At 51.5% G+C, this 18364-nt stretch overlaps 1 protein-coding gene across 2 annotated transcripts; it reads right to left on the bottom strand.

The window, feature by feature from the left end:
• Nucleotides 1–187: 187 nt before the first annotated feature.
• SPRYD3 (SPRY domain containing 3) lies at nucleotides 188–16443 on the bottom strand. Of its 2 annotated transcripts, none has more exons than XM_003405045.4 (11): nucleotides 16333–16443; nucleotides 14491–14637; nucleotides 13395–13470; nucleotides 12759–12883; nucleotides 12303–12438; nucleotides 11283–11468; nucleotides 3524–3673; nucleotides 3016–3073; nucleotides 2206–2325; nucleotides 1939–2111; nucleotides 188–1579 (listed from the first exon to the last, which is right to left on the bottom strand). In XM_003405045.4, the coding sequence occupies exons 1-11, from the start codon at nucleotides 16353–16355 to the stop codon at nucleotides 1445–1447; spliced, it is 1329 nt and encodes a 442-aa protein (XP_003405093.1). In that variant the 5' UTR covers nucleotides 16356–16443; the 3' UTR covers nucleotides 188–1444. The 2 variants fall into 2 exon arrangements, with proteins under 2 accessions (XP_003405093.1, XP_064140248.1); XM_064284178.1 differs by lacking the exon at nucleotides 16333–16443 and adding an exon at nucleotides 13769–13863 and having other exon boundaries at nucleotides 14491–14595.
• Between the last annotated feature and the right edge of the window lie 1921 nt (nucleotides 16444–18364).

The following is an 18364-nucleotide window of genomic DNA, read 5'->3' as shown; positions in this document are numbered from 1 at the left end:
GTGCTTCTTGGGGGCACCCCAGGGCCCAGGCCCACAGCCAGGCCCATGGTACATATGTGATCCCCATCCCTAGCCTAACATTTGTCTACATCTCTCCCCTGTGAGCAAGTACCCTTGGCTGCCCCTACCCTCCAGCCCTGTCCCTCACCCTCCATCCTGGAAAGGAGTGCCCTCTCACAGCAGTTCTGATAAATATGGAAACTCCATCTTTATTGGCTGTATAAACATCTCTGGTCTGTACATACATTTCATACATCATAGTGCAGGGCCTGAAGGGAGGGCCAAGGGGTGGCCCCAGCAGCACAACAGCTCACCTACTTGCCCCAAAGCCCTACCCACTCTGTGCAAACCAAGGCCAACAGCTCCTGCTCCCTCTTCCTCCCACAGAAGTCATTGTATGGGGTGGGGGCCAGGGGTCAAGGGGGTAGGAAGAAATATGAGGGCTCGGTGGGGGAGGATACATGTAAGTGCTAGAATCAAACACTGAAGCAACATGGGCAACTGGCACAAGCAGCAAGCTGGGGAGGGGGCGGGGGGTGGCAGGTAAGGGACTAAAGGGACCAACCTGTCCCTCTGGGCTCACTTGGCTAAGGCTCTGGCGTCTTGCCTTCACCACGGCAGGAGAGACATGCTCCAAGGCCTCAGCCTGCATCCCAGGGAGCTAGGGACAAGGGTGCCACGGGTGAGCAGAGTATGGGAAGGGGGTGATAGGACCAAAGGTCCCAGTCCCCTCACATCCACAGCCCCTGTTTTAACATTCACTGGGAACCCAACTACTTGTGTAGAGGTTGGGGGGCAGGAGACTTAGGCTTCTCTGTGGGAGTACAGTGCCTGAGCAGGTAACAGGGAGAAAGCCAGCTCTCAGGAGAGAATGGAGATCCCAGAGGAGTCTTCTCAGGACAGCAGCCAGTGAAAGGAGAGAGATGGGCCCAAGAGAGCCCCCCTAGCCCAGCTAGTGGGGGAAGACAGCAGCAACTGGTTTACATGGCGAGGTCGGGGAGGTTTAAAAAAAGAGAAGAATGCAGGGAGAAATACTATGGGAAGTAGGGGAGAGCGATGTCTCTACTTTACCCTGGGGCTTTGCAAAGCTTCATGCCCAAATAGCAGCTAAAAATGGGGTGCTCACTCCTCTCCACTCACAGGGGGCCAGTGAGGAATGGGGGTCTGGGAGCTCACTGGCCCACCAATATATCAATACCATTCCCCTTGGGTCTGTTCCTGTCCACCTAGGACTCAGGCCTAGGGACCAAATATAGGGGCAGCACCAGGTCAGAGATGTGGGCACAGAAGAGCTTGGCAGGGGCCTGACCTTGCAGGGGTCGGAGTGCCTATGCACCCCCTGGGGCCTGCTAGGTAAGCAAATCCTTGGGCATGTCAGGAACTGGGCACCTGGTCCTGCAAAGAGTGAGTACAGGGAGAAGGGGCAGGTCCAGGGGAGAAGCCCCTAGCCACTCAAGGGGTGTAGGTCTACTTTGACTTTCTCTCCACAGCTCAGCATTCCAATAGTTGGGAAGAAGCCGCCGGAAGGTACAACAGCATCCTTCTTCCCAATGATCTTGCCATTGCGGGTAAAGAAAACCTGGAGGTAGAGGTGGGGAGAAGAATAGAGCAGGCAGGCTCTGGCCTCTTCTCTGGTGATCCTGGAACTACAGAGGCCTGAACACCAACCACTCCCAACTCCTATCAAGGACTTGGGAGGGACAGACTTAGGGTGATACACGAAGTGACCACAAGAGGGAATCCTGAGGCTGGAAAAAGGCCTCCTTCCAGCCTAACAGTCTCCCTGCGTCAGCAGCTCTGGTTACCGCAGAACAGCCCCCTAAGCTGTGCCAGACCTCCCTCTCTGTCCTACCCCTGCTCAGATTTCTATTCCCACTAACACCCAGCCCTGACCCAGGCCCAAGAACCCCAGTCCAACCCCAAACTCTCCCTACTCACCACCACCTTCTTGCCCTGGTGCTCCTGCTCTATCTCTTCCCCATCTTCTTCTTCTTCCTCCTCCTCCTCTTCCTCTTCTCCCTCCTGGTGCAGGTACATGACATTCCGGACATTCCGGACAGCCCGAGCAGTTGGGGACAGGATCACTGTGTCACAACTGTCATCACTGTCACCTAGGAGACCAGGAAACCTAAGCTCCTGTGGTACTTCCCCCAACCCAGCACCCCTACCCTGACCACCCTGGCTGGCCACTCCCACCCCACTCACCCTCACTGTCCAGAATGTAGTCCCGGGGAAACATGATTCCACAGCCCATAATGTCCCCTTTGTAACAGCGGGGCCCAAAGGGGTCCCCCACACCACTGCCATGGAAGATCTTGCCGTCATCTATTGGAGGGAGGGGAGAGGACACACACTTGAAGGGGGGACTGACATCCTACAACCCCAAGAGTGGCCCTGCTTGAAGCTGAACACCTCCCTACCTCCCCCTCTGGCCCAGAGGAGGTGAGGGGACAAGCCAACCAAAGATGGAGAGACAGGAGTGGGCAGAGGACACCAGAAAGAAAATACAGCTATAATGTCTGCCAGCTCAAGGGACTGAGAGGAAACTCCCTCGGGGAACTGGCCTGAAGAAAGAAGAAGGTGGGGAGACACAGTGAGCATGGGAGGGGGGTGGAAGAGGGCATCAGGAGCTCGAGGCTCAGTTCTTTTCTAAGGAGAGCCCTAAGGAAACTATGCAAACCAAAAACAGAAAATGAAGACTCTGCAGGATCCGCAGGAAAGGCGCAGGGGGAACTAACTCAGAGCCTGGAATGTCCATGTGTGGGCCCAGCCTCCTGCCCTGTCCTGCTCCCCTGGCCTTCAGGGCTGGGAGGAAAAACACAGAAGAGGAGAAAGCAACAGTAGCCTGGGCAGGGGAAATCAGACAGCAGCAGGGGAAAGTCTCTCCTGCCAGATGCTGCAGGAGAGAGGCCATATATGAGGGGATCAGGAAAATGGATATCCTTATGCTTCCACCTCCCCCACCAGCCCAGCTTCCCCAGGGCAGCCTGTGAAGGAAAGATGCCCTCTACTCACCAGCGTGATAAGCCACAGACCCTCTACTCCATCCAGGGTGTCTGTTCTTGGGATAATCCTGCACCAAGAAAGAAGAAATAAAGTCTATGGTACACATACCAAAAAAGAGGACATGGGGGAGTGGCATCTGAATCTCCAGCCTCTGGAGTAGACCGCAACCCAGGAAGGCTGTTCACACTACCTCTGGGACCCCTGCAGCCCCTCATATCCTGCAGGTACGTGGGGTTAAAGGGAAGGTGAGAAAGGCACCTGGCTTCCAAGGCCGGGGTGCAGGCTGCCCCCACCCCAGCCAGGCCTCAGTGTGTGTGGTGCAGTCACAACACACTCTCAGGTCCTAGGTCACGTGGGTCTGTACTCTTACAGCAGACATGTACAACTGTGTTCTGTCTCAGGTTGAAATCCTCTCCCTACAGCCTGGGCCCCCCAGCTCCCCAGACCTTCCCAGCCACATCCCAACAGCCCCAGAATGAGCAGTTCCATAGGCAAAAAGCCCAGCACTAGTCCCCACCTTCCGGGCCAGCCCCAAGGCGATGTAGCATTTCTCTCCAGGGTCCACAATCTCCACCTCGAAGTAGTGGCTGCGGGTGCTCAGTGGGTGCCGGGCCTGGGCCAGCCCCACATCAACGATGCTCTTGCCTTTGCCCAAGTACTCCAGCAGCTGTGGGGAAGAGTCAGGTGGGGACAGGGGGCAGGCTGACACCCACCCCGAAAACCTGGTCCCAAGGCTGTCTGGGTACCAGTTTGCCAGGTTGGACAAAAACCAGAGTGAAAGAGAAAGGATCTAGAGGCACAATGCAGCCCTTGATGTTCTAGACAGGCAGGGGAGAAGAAGGAAGGGGCAGCGAAGGTGACACAGGTAGGCAAGAGGAAGGCTGTGTCAAATGATACACCTGCCTTCCTCCGGACTCAATCCCAACCAGAACCAAAGACCCTCCCCTTGCTTTTGGGAGATGGGAAGAACAGCACATGGGGGTGGGTGGGGGGGATCTCAAGGCGAAGTCATCACTTTCCCTGAAAAAGCCTGCTGTCTTTTTCTGTTGAGAAAGGTCTGCCCCAGGGGTCCATAATACAGGGAAAAGAAGGGCAGACTAGGCTGAGGACAGTGGAGGACTTTCTTAGGAGCCTGCGTGGGGCTGGGGAGGATGCAGAGCTTAGGCTTAGGTGCTAGCCCCAGATGTTTGGTTTGGGGGAGACGAGCTCAGAAGCCAATTCTATCTGGGATGGGACAATTTCTCAAGACCCTCGCTCTATCTGGCTTTGAAAAGAGGTGTTCATAGCTGGGAAGAGAGGTGCTGAGGGGAGCCAAGGAACCCAGAATGACCGGCTCTACTTCATTTAATGTGAGGGAGGGGAGAGGTCAAAATGAAGACAGGAAGTCAGGCGTTCCTGTTCCCTGCTCCTCATTTCTATTTCAGGCTGGAGGAGGGGTGTGGGGTGGGAGGAAAGGGGAGATGATAGACGGATGGGTTCTTGGGGCTCTTTAGTTCCACAACAGTCCTGCCTGGGCATGATGGGGCGGCAACCCCCAATCTGGGAGGATTTATTTATCAGTTGTCATGGAAGCAGTGGGGTTATAACTCAAGCCCATCCCCTCTCCCCCACCCTCAGCATCACCTGGGATTCCTTAATCCCCTTTTAATTAGCCAAACTGTCCCTCAAGACTTTCTCCTACCCTCCCACCCCTCCAGCCCTGAAGAAAATACACTCCCTGGGGACCTCCTCCACTTATCCCTGGCAAGCCCGGGGATGCTGGCCTCTCACCCCCAAGGATTCCTGCCTCAACAGGAAAAGAGCTGTGCTCGCTTGCACCAGCGAGGAAGCCGTATGTGTCTCTAGCACAGGCTGTTCCTGCATCCACCACCCCCTCCAAAGTGTGGAATAAGGGGCCTTGGTGTCCCTCTCAACCTTGATCCCCAAGGACCTGCTACCTCAAGTCTATCCTCCCCTCCTCTCCAAAGAGAACTGGGGGCAGGGTGGGGGTTAGGAGTGGGGCCAGGGATGTATGAAAGGCCACTTAAATCCACACTCAGGCTTTCTTTCTCCAATTCCTACACATTTTGGTTATATTGTATCTTTTGTATTTGTACCCTAGCCCAAGTATTTCTCTATTATATCGCAGGTCGTCTGACTTATTGGGTACTAATTAAGGTCGCTATGAGTCGACTCGACAGCAATGGGTTTGGTTTTCGGTTTTGGTAATTAAGGCCTGGGGCCCTGGTGGCGCAGCCATTAAGCATTTGGCTGCTAACCAAAGGGTTGGCAGTTCGAATCCACCAGCGGCTACTTGGAAACCCTATGGGGCAGTTCTACTCTGTCATATAGGGTCGCTATGAGTCAGAATCGACTCGACAGCAATGGTTTTGTTTTTTTTTTTTTAATTAAGGGCACATAAGGAGCCCTGGTGGTGCAATGGTTAAGCACACAGCTGCTAACTGAAAGGTCAGCAGCTCTGTGAGAGAAAAGACCTAGCGATCTGCTTCCATAAAAATTACTGCCTAATTAATGGTCTGACTGAGACTAGAAGAATCCCGGCGGTCATGCTCCCCAAACCTTCTGTTGGCCCAGGACAGGAACCATTCCCGAAGACTACTCATCAGACATGGAAGGGACTGGACAATGGGCTGGAGAGAGATGCTGATGAAGAGTGAGCTACTTGTATCAGGTGGGCACTTGAGAATGTATTGGCATCTCCCGTCTGGAGGGGAGACGGGAGGGTAGAGAGGGTTAGAAACTGGCAAAAGGGTCACGAAAGGAGAGACTGGAAGAAGGGAGCGGGCTAACTCATTAAAAAATTTTTAGGGGGAGAGTAAATGGGAGTATGTAGTAAGGTGTATATAAGCTTATATGTGACAGACTGACTTGATTTGTAAACTTTCACTTAAAGCACAATAAAAATTATTAAAAATAAATAAATATAATCAGCAAAAAAAAATTACTGCCTAAGAAACCATCTGGGGCAATCCTACTGTCATATGGGGTCACTATGAGTTGGAATCAACTCGACGGCACGCAACAAAAACAATTACAGCTCATAGGTTCCTGAGTGGCACAAGTGGTTTGTGCTCAACTGCTAATCTAAAGGATGGCGGTTTGAACCCCCCCAGTGGCACCACAAAAGAAAGTCCTGGCAATCTGCTTCCATTAAGCTTACAGCCAAGAAAACCCTACGTAACCGTTCTACTCTGCACACATGGTCAGAATTGACTCAACTCCAACTAAAAACAGTAATTAAGGTCCATGCTGTTTCAACTCTATTCTTTTCTTCATCCCAGTCCTCTGTGTGTTCTTTGCTCAGTCTGGGTTTCTCCTCTGCATCTCTCCCCAGCAGGCTAGGAGGGGTGTGGTCTGATCCACATTAACTAGTTTACACTCCACCCACTCAGCGCAGCCCCCAGCCCACCCTCTCCTCCCATCATTGTAGAACCGGGTGGGGGACCCCACAGCTGCCCTTGATCCATTCCATCCAACTGGCCTCGCAGTAGGAAACACAGTGTTCTCCAGTTCCAGAGCCAAAAGACAGCCTATCCAGATCCCATTCCTTGGGAAAAACCCGCCCAGCCATTCCCACTGCCTCAGCTGTGTGTGTGTTGTGGGGGGCGGGGGGAAGCTGCTGCAGTTTTGTCTGTGGACAGGGTAGGGATGCTTCCCTAAACTTAAAGGCCAGGAGGAAGCAATGCACTAACGTGGTACTCTCCACTCTTCCGCCCCACAGAGCAGTACAGAGGCTGTTGACACCCTCGATGACTAGGTCCCTGTACAATGTGCCCCCTTCCGAGAAAGGAACCCCCCACTCCACAGGGTGGAAGCGATTGGAATTCATCTGATCCACTATCCTGCTTCTGGGCAAAGTCCTCCCAAGGCCTCAGGGGCCATCTTTGGGGTGGAGGAGATGGGCTGGAAGAGGGAAGGAAAGTTCAGTCTCCCTGACAGATCTTCTCTTGAGTTCACTCCTCCCTCCTCAGACCACAGCTGCTGGGAACGTAGAGGAGATGGAAGGTGTAGGCGGTTTAGCCCCTAAAGTCTGCATTCCTAGATTCTTGATGCTGGCCCCTCAGTCTGTGCCTCAGAGGCCTCTTAGTTTGAAAGAGACTCAAAAAGACTTGGGTTCAAATCCTAGCTCCTGCTACTTACTAGCCCTACCTAACCTTGGAAAAGTTACTTCTGTCTCTAACTGACACAATAGCCACAGCAATAGACTCAAATATGAAGATGGCACAGACTGGGCAACGTCTCCTCTGTTATATATAAGGTCACCATGAGTCAAAGCCAACTCAACAGCAACTAACAAAAACAATAAGCCTGTGTCTTCGCCAGTAAAACAGACATAAGAGGACCTGCCTCTCCAAAAACATATGTGAAGACTAAATGAAGACATTGTTGAATGTCAAGCATGGAGCCTGGCACCCCGTAGGTGACTGATACACACTTCTGCTTCTCCCTAAACCAGGATTTGGGGTTATACTGGAACACGATGATATATTGTTGCTGTTGTTGTTGTGTGCCATCAAGTTAATTCCAACTCACAGTGACACTACAGGACACAAGAGAACTGCCCTACAGGGTTTCCTAGGCTGTAATCTTTATGGGAGCAGAGCAGCTAATGGGTTTGAACTGCAGACCTTTGGGTTAGCAGCCGAGTGCTTAACCACTGCGTTTCCAGGACTCCCTGACAATATATTAATGCTCCCTAAATGTTAACCACTGCCCCAGAGCTAGAATCAACTGGTACTGCCAATTACAAAGAAGGGAATGATCCTTTATCTTGGCCCTTACCTCCAACTAGAATGGCCCCTTAGGCTCCCTGCACTGGTTACTGTGTCTCTAGAACAGACGACCACTCAACAGGTTACTTTATCCCAAATGACCAATTGTCCTCCCCCAGTGTTTCTCTTCAAACAATGCCCAATCAACAGGGATATTCTTCTACATCACTGGTGTAGAGGAAACCCTCTCCTTGGGCCTCCAGAACCTCCTCAGGGGCTCTCAAATCCTCCTCCCTCCGCTCCCTCCTCCTCACCACCAGACAGGTGGACTTGATGCCACAGAGTCTAGGCTGCAGATCAGAGTGCAGAGAGCCTCCAGCACCCCACACCCTCCCTCAAACCGGCAGGACCTTCTCAGCCTCTTCTCCCCTGCTGGTACCTGCCCTCCTCGCCTTGCCAGCAGAGACCCTAATCCCTCTTGACAGGAGCAAGGGAGGGCTCAGTGCCCCGAGGGCCCAGCAGCAGCTGAAACAGGAACCATGTACATGCTCCCCACTGGCCAGCTCAGGCCCCAACACGGTCTCCTCCTGGGTTGGGTCTGGAGAGGACCCCTGGGAGGGTGGGGCCTCCTCATTCACCCCCTTTGTGTACCAAAGCTGTTGCCCCGTCGCTAAGGAGTTGTCAGAAGGAGCTATGGTGAGGAAACAAAGAATGAGTCTAATCCCCCACCCTCCACACATTACCTCACTTTGTGAGGCCCGGGGGCAGGGATGAGGCAGAGGGGCAACACCCCCAGCCCTCAGCAAATGCAGCAGCCACTCTTCAACACTCATGTGCTCTGGGGAGGGGGCACTCTTTAGGAGGGAAAACTGAGGCCACAGGAAGCAAGGGAATAATGCTACTCAAGAAAGAGCTGGGTCTGTCTATATGCAGATACTTAGATAAAACAAATACAACTAAACATTAACAATTATGGAATCTAGGTAGTGGCTATACGGGTCTTCGCTGTACCATTTTTTCAACTTTTAGGTTTATGTTTGAAATTTTTCATAATGAAATGTTGGAGGGAGAAAAAGAGAACCAGGAAACGAATTCCCTCTTCTTTATGGGAAGAACTAATGAGAAAGGAGAAGACAGGATAACTGATCCCACAACTGAGAGGAAGGGCTAGAAGTAAAGACATTCCCAGGCAGCCAAGTAAACCCAGCTAGAAGGGCCTTGGCTGAAGAAACTAGACAAGGGTTCCCAGGGGAAGAGGGGACTTAAACCCAGGAACTCTGATTCATCTCATCAGGAAAAGGCGCAGAGGGAGAGGAGGTGACTGGCTATGGAACAGCAGGCTTGGGAAGAAGGTAATACACATGTTTTAGACAGTGGAAGACAGACAAGGTAAGGATCAAAGAATGAATTTCTGGGCCTAGTTTTGATACTAATTTGCTGTTTGACACTTGAACAAGTCTCTTCACTTTTCTCTGAAACTGTTGTCATCAACAGCAAAACCAGGGGCTGTCAGGAACTGTGGGGGCATATTTTGGGCTGTCACAATGACTAGGGGAGGGGGTTACCAGCATTTTGTATCCGGCTGCCAGGAACACTAATGTCCTGCACATCAAAGAACTGTTCCACCTAAAATGCCAACAGTCTCCCAACTGAGAAACCTTGGTCTAGATGACATCCAAGGCTTTTCCAAACCCTGTGGTTCTAAAAGGCACTCTACTGAGAGCACAGACCAATTACTCCCATCACCCAGGGCAGGAGAAATGAAAGCAAGGGCTTCAGGTCCCAAGAAAGAGCTCTCTAACAGAGGGGGATGTAAATGGCAGGAATGGGCTAACAGGAAAAACAGCTGTGCTAGAGGTCTTTAGAAACAAGAGGCAAGGGCATGGCCCAAATGATCTCTTTCAGACTCTTCCAGGCTGACACAACTACAATCGCTGGGTCAGAAATACAGTGGATAGTGAGAAGGGACAGGAAGGAGGAGGCCAGGAGACAAGTGGGGATGGGAGGCCCAAGGGGATGGAAGAAACTGGGCAAGTCATCCTTGTTTGAAAGATGGAATGGTTGGCAAGACTAGAGAGGCACATGTCCCTCAAGAGGCTCATGCCCAAGTCTGCCCAGAGGAGCAAGTGCTCAGAAGGCAGTGCCCTACTCTGCCAGCCATCCCAGGCTGGGGTGGGAGCCTGCGACAAGAGCCAAACTCCACAGATATGTCTGAGAAAAGGTTCTTAAGTAAGGGCCCCGAAGGTATCGGGGGAAGAGTGAGGAGGAAGGAAGGCTATTTATAAACGTCTACAGGATTGTGCATCGATTAGAAAAGACTGCCTTGGAGGAGCTGGGAGCAAAGTGGGGACAGGTCCAGGCAGGGAAAGGATGCCAGGAAAAAACTCTTGAGGAGAGGTCAGGGGTGAGAGCTGGAACATTGCCCTGGCTCAGTCCCAAGTTCAACTTTGCAGATGTTGTCAAAATGATGGTAGAAGGAGAAAAGAAAGAAAAGAGATGAGGGTCAAGAAGTGGGCATCTGAGGACTCCTGGCTCATAGCTGCTGCAGTACTTGGTCCTTAGCACTGGGACGGGGTGCAGGGTGTCCAAAGCAGCAGGAGGGCACGCTTTCTATTTTCCCTGAGTTCGACTCACCTTGAACTCCAGAAGGGGGGCCTTGCTCTTGCTCATAACCTACCCCCACCTCCCACTGCTTCTGTTTTGCTATCAAAGGCTGACTTGAAAATAGCCTTGGCTGGGGTGAGAAAGCTAGAGGGTGGAGAAAAAGGCCATCACCTGGGGGGCCGGGAGCAAGGGGTGACAGAGGGACAACTCAAAGTGGGAGGCCTGAGCAGTCTACTAGAGGTCAGCGCCAGACTCCTGACTCAGTGTCCGTTCACTCCCAACCCAGCAGGAGGCTCTGAGGGTAGGTATGAAGAAATTCCCTCTTTCAAGGGCCATGTGTTTCCCAAGAATGTTTAGAATCTAGGAACAGATTAAAGCAGATATGATGAGAAGATGTATAAAACAAGCCTTAGAGGGTCAAGGATTCTCACTGAATCCTTGTCTGCCTCGGTTCTCATCATCTATGGGAAGGTAAAAGAGGCTGGATTGAAGCTTACCCCCAAAAGATCTCAGAGAACCTTCCCGCATATTTGTGGGACTGTGACCACACCTGCCCCACAGCACTGTGCAGGAAAAGCCTGGGCCAAGGGACCTGGGATCAAGCCAAGAGGGGATGCAGGCCTTCTGCCTCCAAATCAGGCCCCAGTCCCTCAAAGGATGGTGTGCAGGGCAGTAGAGGGCATCAGGTGCTGAAGGAACCAAAAAGCCAAGGAGAACTGCCGCTCTCAAATGAAGGGGAAGGAAGAAAGGGGAACCAGCACTAAAGAGAGCACAGACCTAGTTTCTAAGACTCGTGTCAAGACCCCAGGCTATCCTGCCAAAACTCCCGTTTCCCAAAACCCCACCAAATACACTAACCCCACTTTCCATTCTTACAAATCAGACACATTTATGAGGCCCGCAGGTACTCTGCCCTGCCCTCCCAGCCGAGCCCCCTACTGTCCCACTGCCCTTACTTACAGTCCCGCAGACTCTGACATCATGCAGCCGGCCCCACTCATCCTCGTAACTGTCCACCATCATGACACTGTCATCCTCACGGCCCAGCTCAGCATTGAGGTGCAGCCGCACCTCCTCACCCAGGGAGTGCATGCCCACTGCTGGAAACAGCCCATCCGGGGACATGGGCATGATGGTGGAGCCCACCTGCAGTGGAGGGAGGAAGGAAGGGAGGGAGCTGTGGCCTGGCTCATTTTTTCCAGAGCTCACCTAATTCTCACAAGGGTACCTTTGAGATGATGCAACAAATAATTATCACCCACACTGACAGATTAAAAAATATCAAAGCAGAGGTATAGGAAAGTTTAAAAGTTTGCTAAGTACTCCTGGTCAAGCAAGATATCCAGAGAGCTAGAAAGCAAACTCAAGTCTCTTGACTTCCTGCCAAATACTTCTGGTACGTGTAAATGTGTGCTGGAGCAGAAAAGTGCTGAGGAATGGATGCTAAGAGAAGAGGACCTCTCACCCAAGGCCTGAGAAAGCAATTTTCCCAGGGTGAGAGATGGAGCTGGGCAGGAGAAGGAAAAAAGCTGGTGTCTCTCTCTTCTGTTTGCTCTTGTCCCATTTTTTCACCTCTGAAGAGGGCAGGAAGGAGAAGTGAAACAAGGGAAATAAACACAGAAAAAGGACATATTCCCAAAAGTATTCAAGTCAAAGCCCAAAGAGGACCTCCAGTGTACATAGCCAGGCCATAATCTCTCCCTTTTTGTCTACTCAAAACCTTCCCCCAAATCACTCAATTCTGTTCTCCACAATTTTTATTCATCCTCTGCCCATCCTTGTCTCTGTACATCTATCATCTGGGGAATGCCCCAGCTCCCCTAGGCAGGGGACTTCAGGAGAAACTGAGGATGGACTGAAGAAGATAGGGAACTGTGGGACCCTGGGTAAGCCCCAGCGACCAGACTCTTTCTAATCACTGCCCACAAATCCCTGGGGGGCTTCGGGCTTCTTAAATCCCACCCAGTATTCCCCACTCACCCGCTTTCCGTTTTTGGTAAAGAAGATCTGGGCAGTCTGCACATCAAAGGACACAGGCTCAATGCCACAGCCAATCCGGTCTCCGGAGTTACACTTCGACCCGAACTGACGGCCCTTGGCTCGGCCATTGTACAGCCTGTGGGCAGAGGAGCACAGACACAGGGCCCAAGCCTGGCTTCCTAGCCTCTCTCAGGCACTGAAAGCTGAAGGCTCTTCTTGCTGCTCCTAATCACCCTGGGATGGTATCTACCTAGGTCCTGGGTGTCAGCTTCACTCTCCCTTCTAAGTCTGCAAACTTCTAAGGGTAGCCATCAGGCCACCTCCCTGCCCTAGTCTAGTCAAAAAAGTTTATGAAAACATTCCGAGACAGGTGAAGGAATGGGAAAAGCCATCCTTCATAAATAAGATTACCAAATCCATAGGAAAGGGGTCAGGTTCCACAAGGATGCAACTCACTTGCCATCATCAGCGTGGTAGGCTACAGAGTCAGGCAACCAGCCAGGCTGGTGATCTAGGCTATAGTACTGAGGGACCAGCCCCACAGCAATGGTGCCCCGAACGCCACTGTCCACTATAGACACCTGGAATGAGGAGAGAAGAGCACAGTTAGCAGGGATGGAAGGAATTGAAAAGCGATGAATGGCTTCTGGCAGGCAGGGGAATTAGAGACCAAAGGGGGTTGAGGCTCAGCGATAAACACTGGAATCAGAGAAAATTCAGGGGAAGAACGGGGGAGAGTGAGGGCCTACCTTCCCATAATTACTTACAAAATTATTTCCAAGCTCTGGAAAAAGATAGGAGATAGGGTAAATGCTGGACTTGGGTTAGGGGGTTGGGAAGGATATGGGTCAAAGTCCAGGATATGGGTCAAAATCTACCCAGGTGAGGGGCAGGGGAGCAGAAGAGACAAGGGGACAGGACTACAGAGCACCTATCTCTCAGATTAGGGACCATGCTTTCCTGTACCCTTTTCCCAGCCAAGAGAACAGCCCTGATGGAAAATTAAAAGGACAAGGTTATGGATCTAGTAAAGGAGCTCCCTGGAGCCAAATAATTTCCCTCTCTGCTCTACCCACCCACTGCCTTGATCACCTCAAAATAATTGCTGTCCTTGGTCAAGGGTCGAGAAGCCACGTAGCAGCCAACTTCACCAGAGTTTCCATGGTAACTGCAGGAGGAATAGGGAGGAGTTTCATTAGCAGCCTAGCCCAGGACCTAGGGGGAGGGCCTCAGCATCCCCAAGCCCCACCCTGTGAGAAGCAGCACAGAGGAGAATCCAGAAGGCCTCGGTTCAGCAGACACCATAACAAGATGCTTCAGAGGTCACCCCACCCCTCCCGCTGCCTCCAGCCAGAGTCCAGCCCACACCAAATCAATGCAAGCCTGGTTTCTCCTTCATTTCCAGAGGGAAAAGTACGCAGAGCTTCCCTTAGGTACCTATTAGGGGTCTCACAACCCTGTCTAACCTCAATCCCTCACGCTGCAGCTTCGGCCCTTTTCCTCTGGCTCTGTCCTCAGTGGAGCTGGAGAACGGCTGGTCTCTATCCTCTGTACCAAAGCCCTTCATAGATTGGAAGACAGTTATTCACTCCCCACTCCTCAGCTTTCTTGTCTCCAGGCTAAGTAACACTACTTTCTTCCCCTCTCAGTGGCAATTTTGTGGGAGAACTAAGGCTCAGAAAGCGTCAGGGGAGAGGTTTGACCCAGAAAGAGAGATGAAACAAACACAAACGAAAGGGCTGGGAAACATGGCAGGCAGTGAGTAGAATGCATCACAGCACTGTCCGTCCCAAAACAGGAAACCCACTGCCTTCACAATGGCCACTCTTCACCAAATCTAACCCAAGACATAGGCAAAAGGAGACTGAAACACCTCACAGACCCATGGAGTCCACTCAACAAGGCACTTGGGGGAACTCCTACCTCAGACCCCAACAGCCTCCTAATTCTGACAGGATAGCTTCCACTGCACAATGACAGACCTTTGCCAAACCAGGACAGAGGTGGACCCAGGTAGAGGAAAGTTCAGGGTAAAGCAGAACACGCTGCTCCACTCAGAAAGGCCTCTGGAGTCAACAGCATTCTCTCTCCCAGTGTAGTGTAGACAGTCCCCTCCCTCTGAAAGAGCCTTAGCATCTCTCAGATGTGGCACAGAAAGAAAAACGTGGACACATTCCCCTAAACTCACCTCAAAGTGTCTCCATCTACAAGGATGTGCTTGAACCTCTCCTGATATCGGAAAGCCCGGACCTCCCGAATCTCCCGGATCCGGCGGCGCCAATTCAGAAACCGGTAGTGCAGGTTGAGGTCATCCATCTTGTTCATGAGAACAAACCTGCCAGAGGGGTAAGCGGATTGAGGAGGAAGCAGGGCTCTGAGCTAAGCACCTCAGCCTGCTCAACCCAGAATGTGGGGAGAGCACTGGGCTTGGAGCCAGTTCCACAGACTGAGCACCTCAACAATCCCCACCCTCATCCTTTCATTCAACAAACATTTACTAAGTTCTTACTCTATGCACTGCTCTAGGTACTGGTAGCACAGTGCTTAAGTACTTGGCTGCAGGGGTTCGAACTCACCAGCCACACCTCGGGAGAATGATGTGGCAGTCTGCTTCTGTAAAGACTATAGCCTTGGAAACCCTATGGGGCAGCTCTACTCTGTCCTACAGGGTCACTATGAATCAGAATCGACTCAACAGCAATCCGTGTAGGTACTGAGGCTACAGCTCCGAACAAGATGGATGGGATCCTGTACTCTCAGGGCTTCCATTCTAGGGGGTAGGGAGTGAGGAGGGAAGTATGACAGACAGTAAACAGACATGACAATTTTAAACAGTGGAGAAAAAACCAAGGTGATGTGATCGAGAATAACAGGGAGCTACTTTGGATAGCGTAGAGACAGAAAGCCTCTTTGAGAGGTGACACTGGAGTTGAGATAAAAAAGAACCAGGCATGTAACAAGCCTGAGCAAGAGTATTCCAGGCAGAGAGACAGCCAGAGCACCGATGTTGGGGTGGGAGGGCATGTTAGAAAAACAGAAGTCCAGAGTCACTGGTGCACAGGGAATATGGGACAAGAGGTCTAAGAAGAAGACTGGGGGCATATCATTGCCCTACAGATCCATAAGGAGTTTGGATTTTACTCCAAGTGTGATGGGAAAACCTTCGGAGGGTTTTGAGTGATGACATAATATAATCTTGTTCATGTTTTTAAAAAGCTCATTCATGCCAGTGCTTGGAGAGCTGACCATAAGGCGAACAAGAGCAGAAGTGGGTGAGCAATTAGGAGGTCCTTGCGGCAGCTCAGAGGAGGGATGGCATCCACTAAGATGTCGGCAATGAAGACAGAGAGAAGTGGTATTTAAATGGGGTATTAAACAACCAGCAGTGCCAACACGTGAGTGAATGAATAAATCTTCTCCGGGAGTCAAAAGTTAGAGAAAGATGAGGTAATTTTTTTCTTCCCATCCCAAAACTCCTGGAGCGAGGGTCCCATCAAGGTTTGACAGTGCCATCCACACAGAAGGTGCTTGGTAAGCATCGGGTGAGCTGAACTGAATCCCAGTGTGGACGTTACCACCCTTCTGTTGCAGCTACAACCCACACCCACCACGTAGCCCTGAAGGGCGGGCACCAGTGAGGCAGCCCCAGGACTCCCCTCCAGGGCGCTCGGCCAGGGCTTGACCTCTGGTAGACGCTGGCGCCCCAGACCTAGAAGCATATGGTTGCCCAGAACCCCACAGTCTTGGCACCAGCGAGCGACGGCCGCACTGGGCCCTGCCTCCACCCCGAAACAGCTTGGTCATTCACACAAGACTCGGGGGCCACGGGGCTCCGATTCGTCAATGTGACTACGCCCAGTCTCCCCAGGCCCTGCATGGGGCCGGGAGTGCCGGAGGGAGGAAGCCCAGAAACCAGATCGCAACACCCCGCCCCTGCCCCCGGAGCCCCCGCCCAGGACCCCCTCCTCCTGCTTGGGGCTCCTGGGAGACCCGAGGCCGCCGGGACCCCGCCCCCCCGATCCCCGCCTACCGGGGCCTCCGCGTCCTCCTCATCCATAGGCCTCTCAGCTCCGCACACCAGCTCTTCGGCCGCCGCCACCACACACATCCGGGTTCCCGCCCTTCCTGAGCTTCCGAGACCCGCCCCCTCCCACCCGCGCCAATCGTAAGCGGCCTATGACGACAAGCATCTGAAGAAACCAATCGGAGCACCCAGGCAGGTCTGGGGCGCGGCCCGGTGAACCCGGGTACTTCGCCGGGTAGGGTCTAGTAAAGCCGGGTGTAGAGAGGGTAGTAGGTGGCGACGTGGCAGTGTGGATGCTGCGTTGGGTGCCCTGGGGCCAAGGGGGCGGCCAAGGGGCGGCTCCTGCACTGGGCGGGGCAGGTGGAGAAGGTCGCTACGCACGTAAAAATATTGCGAATGTTTCTTAAGTGCTCATTCCGTGCCAGGCGTGATGCTAAAAGCCATAGGAGTGTCCTTTTAATCCACTCAGAAACCTTATGAAATAAACTTTATTATTATCTCGTTTTTAAGATGAGGAGCCTGAGGCTCAGAGGAATTAAGTTTCCACAGCCTGTGCCTTTAGATATTACCATATGTTTTATATTCTTCCTAGCTCTCTGAAGTCCATTTCATGTCACAGGTCAACAGTTCACTCCGGGAAGGACATTGTATTCCAAGAGGAGGGAACATCTCAAGCAAAAGCACAGTGGCATGAAGTAGCGCGTTCAGGAACGGGTTTAGGTGAGGCTAAAGGAAAGCTAGACTGAGTCAGGCTGCAGGAGGAAGGATGCTAGCATTTATTGAGCACCTACTAAAGTGTATTTATTGCCATTCTGGGGAGTTTGGACTCCTGGAATGAGGAGGTCCCTGATTTTCCTGATCACTGAATCTCTTTTCTGGGTAGAAAGAATATCCCTTCCTCTGTAGTCCCATACCATGTCATATGCACTTCATTTATAGCACTTATTACAGTCTTTTATTACTAAAGTCACCTGTGTATGTAGACCTGTTTCTCTGCTGGGCTATGAACTCCTTCAGACTCCGGGGCCTGTTCTATACCTAGTACTGTAAAAACATTGAATGAAAGGGAAGCCATCATCTCCTGTACATGAACTGCTTGGCCTAATGGAAGTGAGTGTAGAGGAAATAGGGAAACCTGGATTAGAGCCCCAATTCTGTGTGACAGAAAGTTCACGGTCTTGGTGTTCTCATCTATAAAGAAGAATTATTGAAGTATGTGTTCTTTTGACTCCTTTCCAGCCCTTCGATTACATAGTTCTGAATAGTTACCCTTTTCAACTCATCTCCAGCTTCTTCTGGTTCCATTCCTTTATTGTTTCTCTCTTCCACCTCTTCTTCCTGAGCAATGAAAATACACTGAGCCTCAACCTGGCTCCTCCCAATCGCAGCCGGAGAGGAACTGACCAGGGTGGCTCCCAGAGTTATGTCCATTCTACAACGGATCTTCTGAGTCCTTCCAGAAGCTAGTGAGCTGGCTACCAGCTGAGACAGAGAGAGACACCAAAGTGTTATTGATAGCTGGTGATTCCACTTGAGATTTCCTCATCCTCAAGTTCCAGGTGTATTGGGGCAGGCCTTCTGGTGAACCCTTGATCCATTGGCATTCTCAGGACCGTAACTGTAATTTGTACTTAGCATCTACATGTATTTGATTAAACAGCTTTGTTGAAATATAATTGACATAAAATAGACTGTACATATTTAAGGTATAAAATTTAATGTTATGTACGCACCCATGAAAACGTCTCCACAATCAAGATAGTGAATATACCATCGCTCCCAAAAGTTTCCTCATTTTCCTCGTACCCTCCCACCCTCAGGAAACCACTAATTTGCTTTCTCCCTCTAGTGCAGTTTGTATTTTCTATGATCTTATATAAATGGACTCAAGTAGTATGTACTTAGTGTTTTCTGGTGGGGGGAGTCTTCTGGCTTCTGTTACTTGCATAATTATTTTGAAATTCATCCATGTTGTTGTTTGTTTCAATAGTTCATTGAAACAATAGTATGCCACTGTTTGAATATACCACAGTTTATC

This window comes from Loxodonta africana, chromosome 4 (assembly GCF_030014295.1).
Source record: "Loxodonta africana isolate mLoxAfr1 chromosome 4, mLoxAfr1.hap2, whole genome shotgun sequence".
Taxonomy (NCBI): domain Eukaryota; kingdom Metazoa; phylum Chordata; class Mammalia; order Proboscidea; family Elephantidae; genus Loxodonta; species Loxodonta africana.
Note: the sequence above shows the minus strand (reverse complement) of the source record. Positions and strands in the feature narration are given on the sequence as shown.

What these genes read in the sequence shown, in the direction of transcription:
- SPRYD3 (XM_003405045.4), bottom strand. Translation starts at nt 16,355, where the DNA reads ATGAGGAGGACGCGGAGGCCCCG. An exon ending in AGGAGGACGCGGAGGCCCCG is followed by an intron (nt 14,638 to 16,332) that starts GTAGGCGGGGAT and finishes CCCCTCTGGCAG; the next exon opens with GTTTGTTCTCATGAACAAGA. An exon ending in TTACCAAAAACGGAAAGCGG is followed by an intron (nt 11,469 to 12,302) that starts GTGAGTGGGGAA and finishes CCTCCACTGCAG; the next exon opens with GTGGGCTCCACCATCATGCC.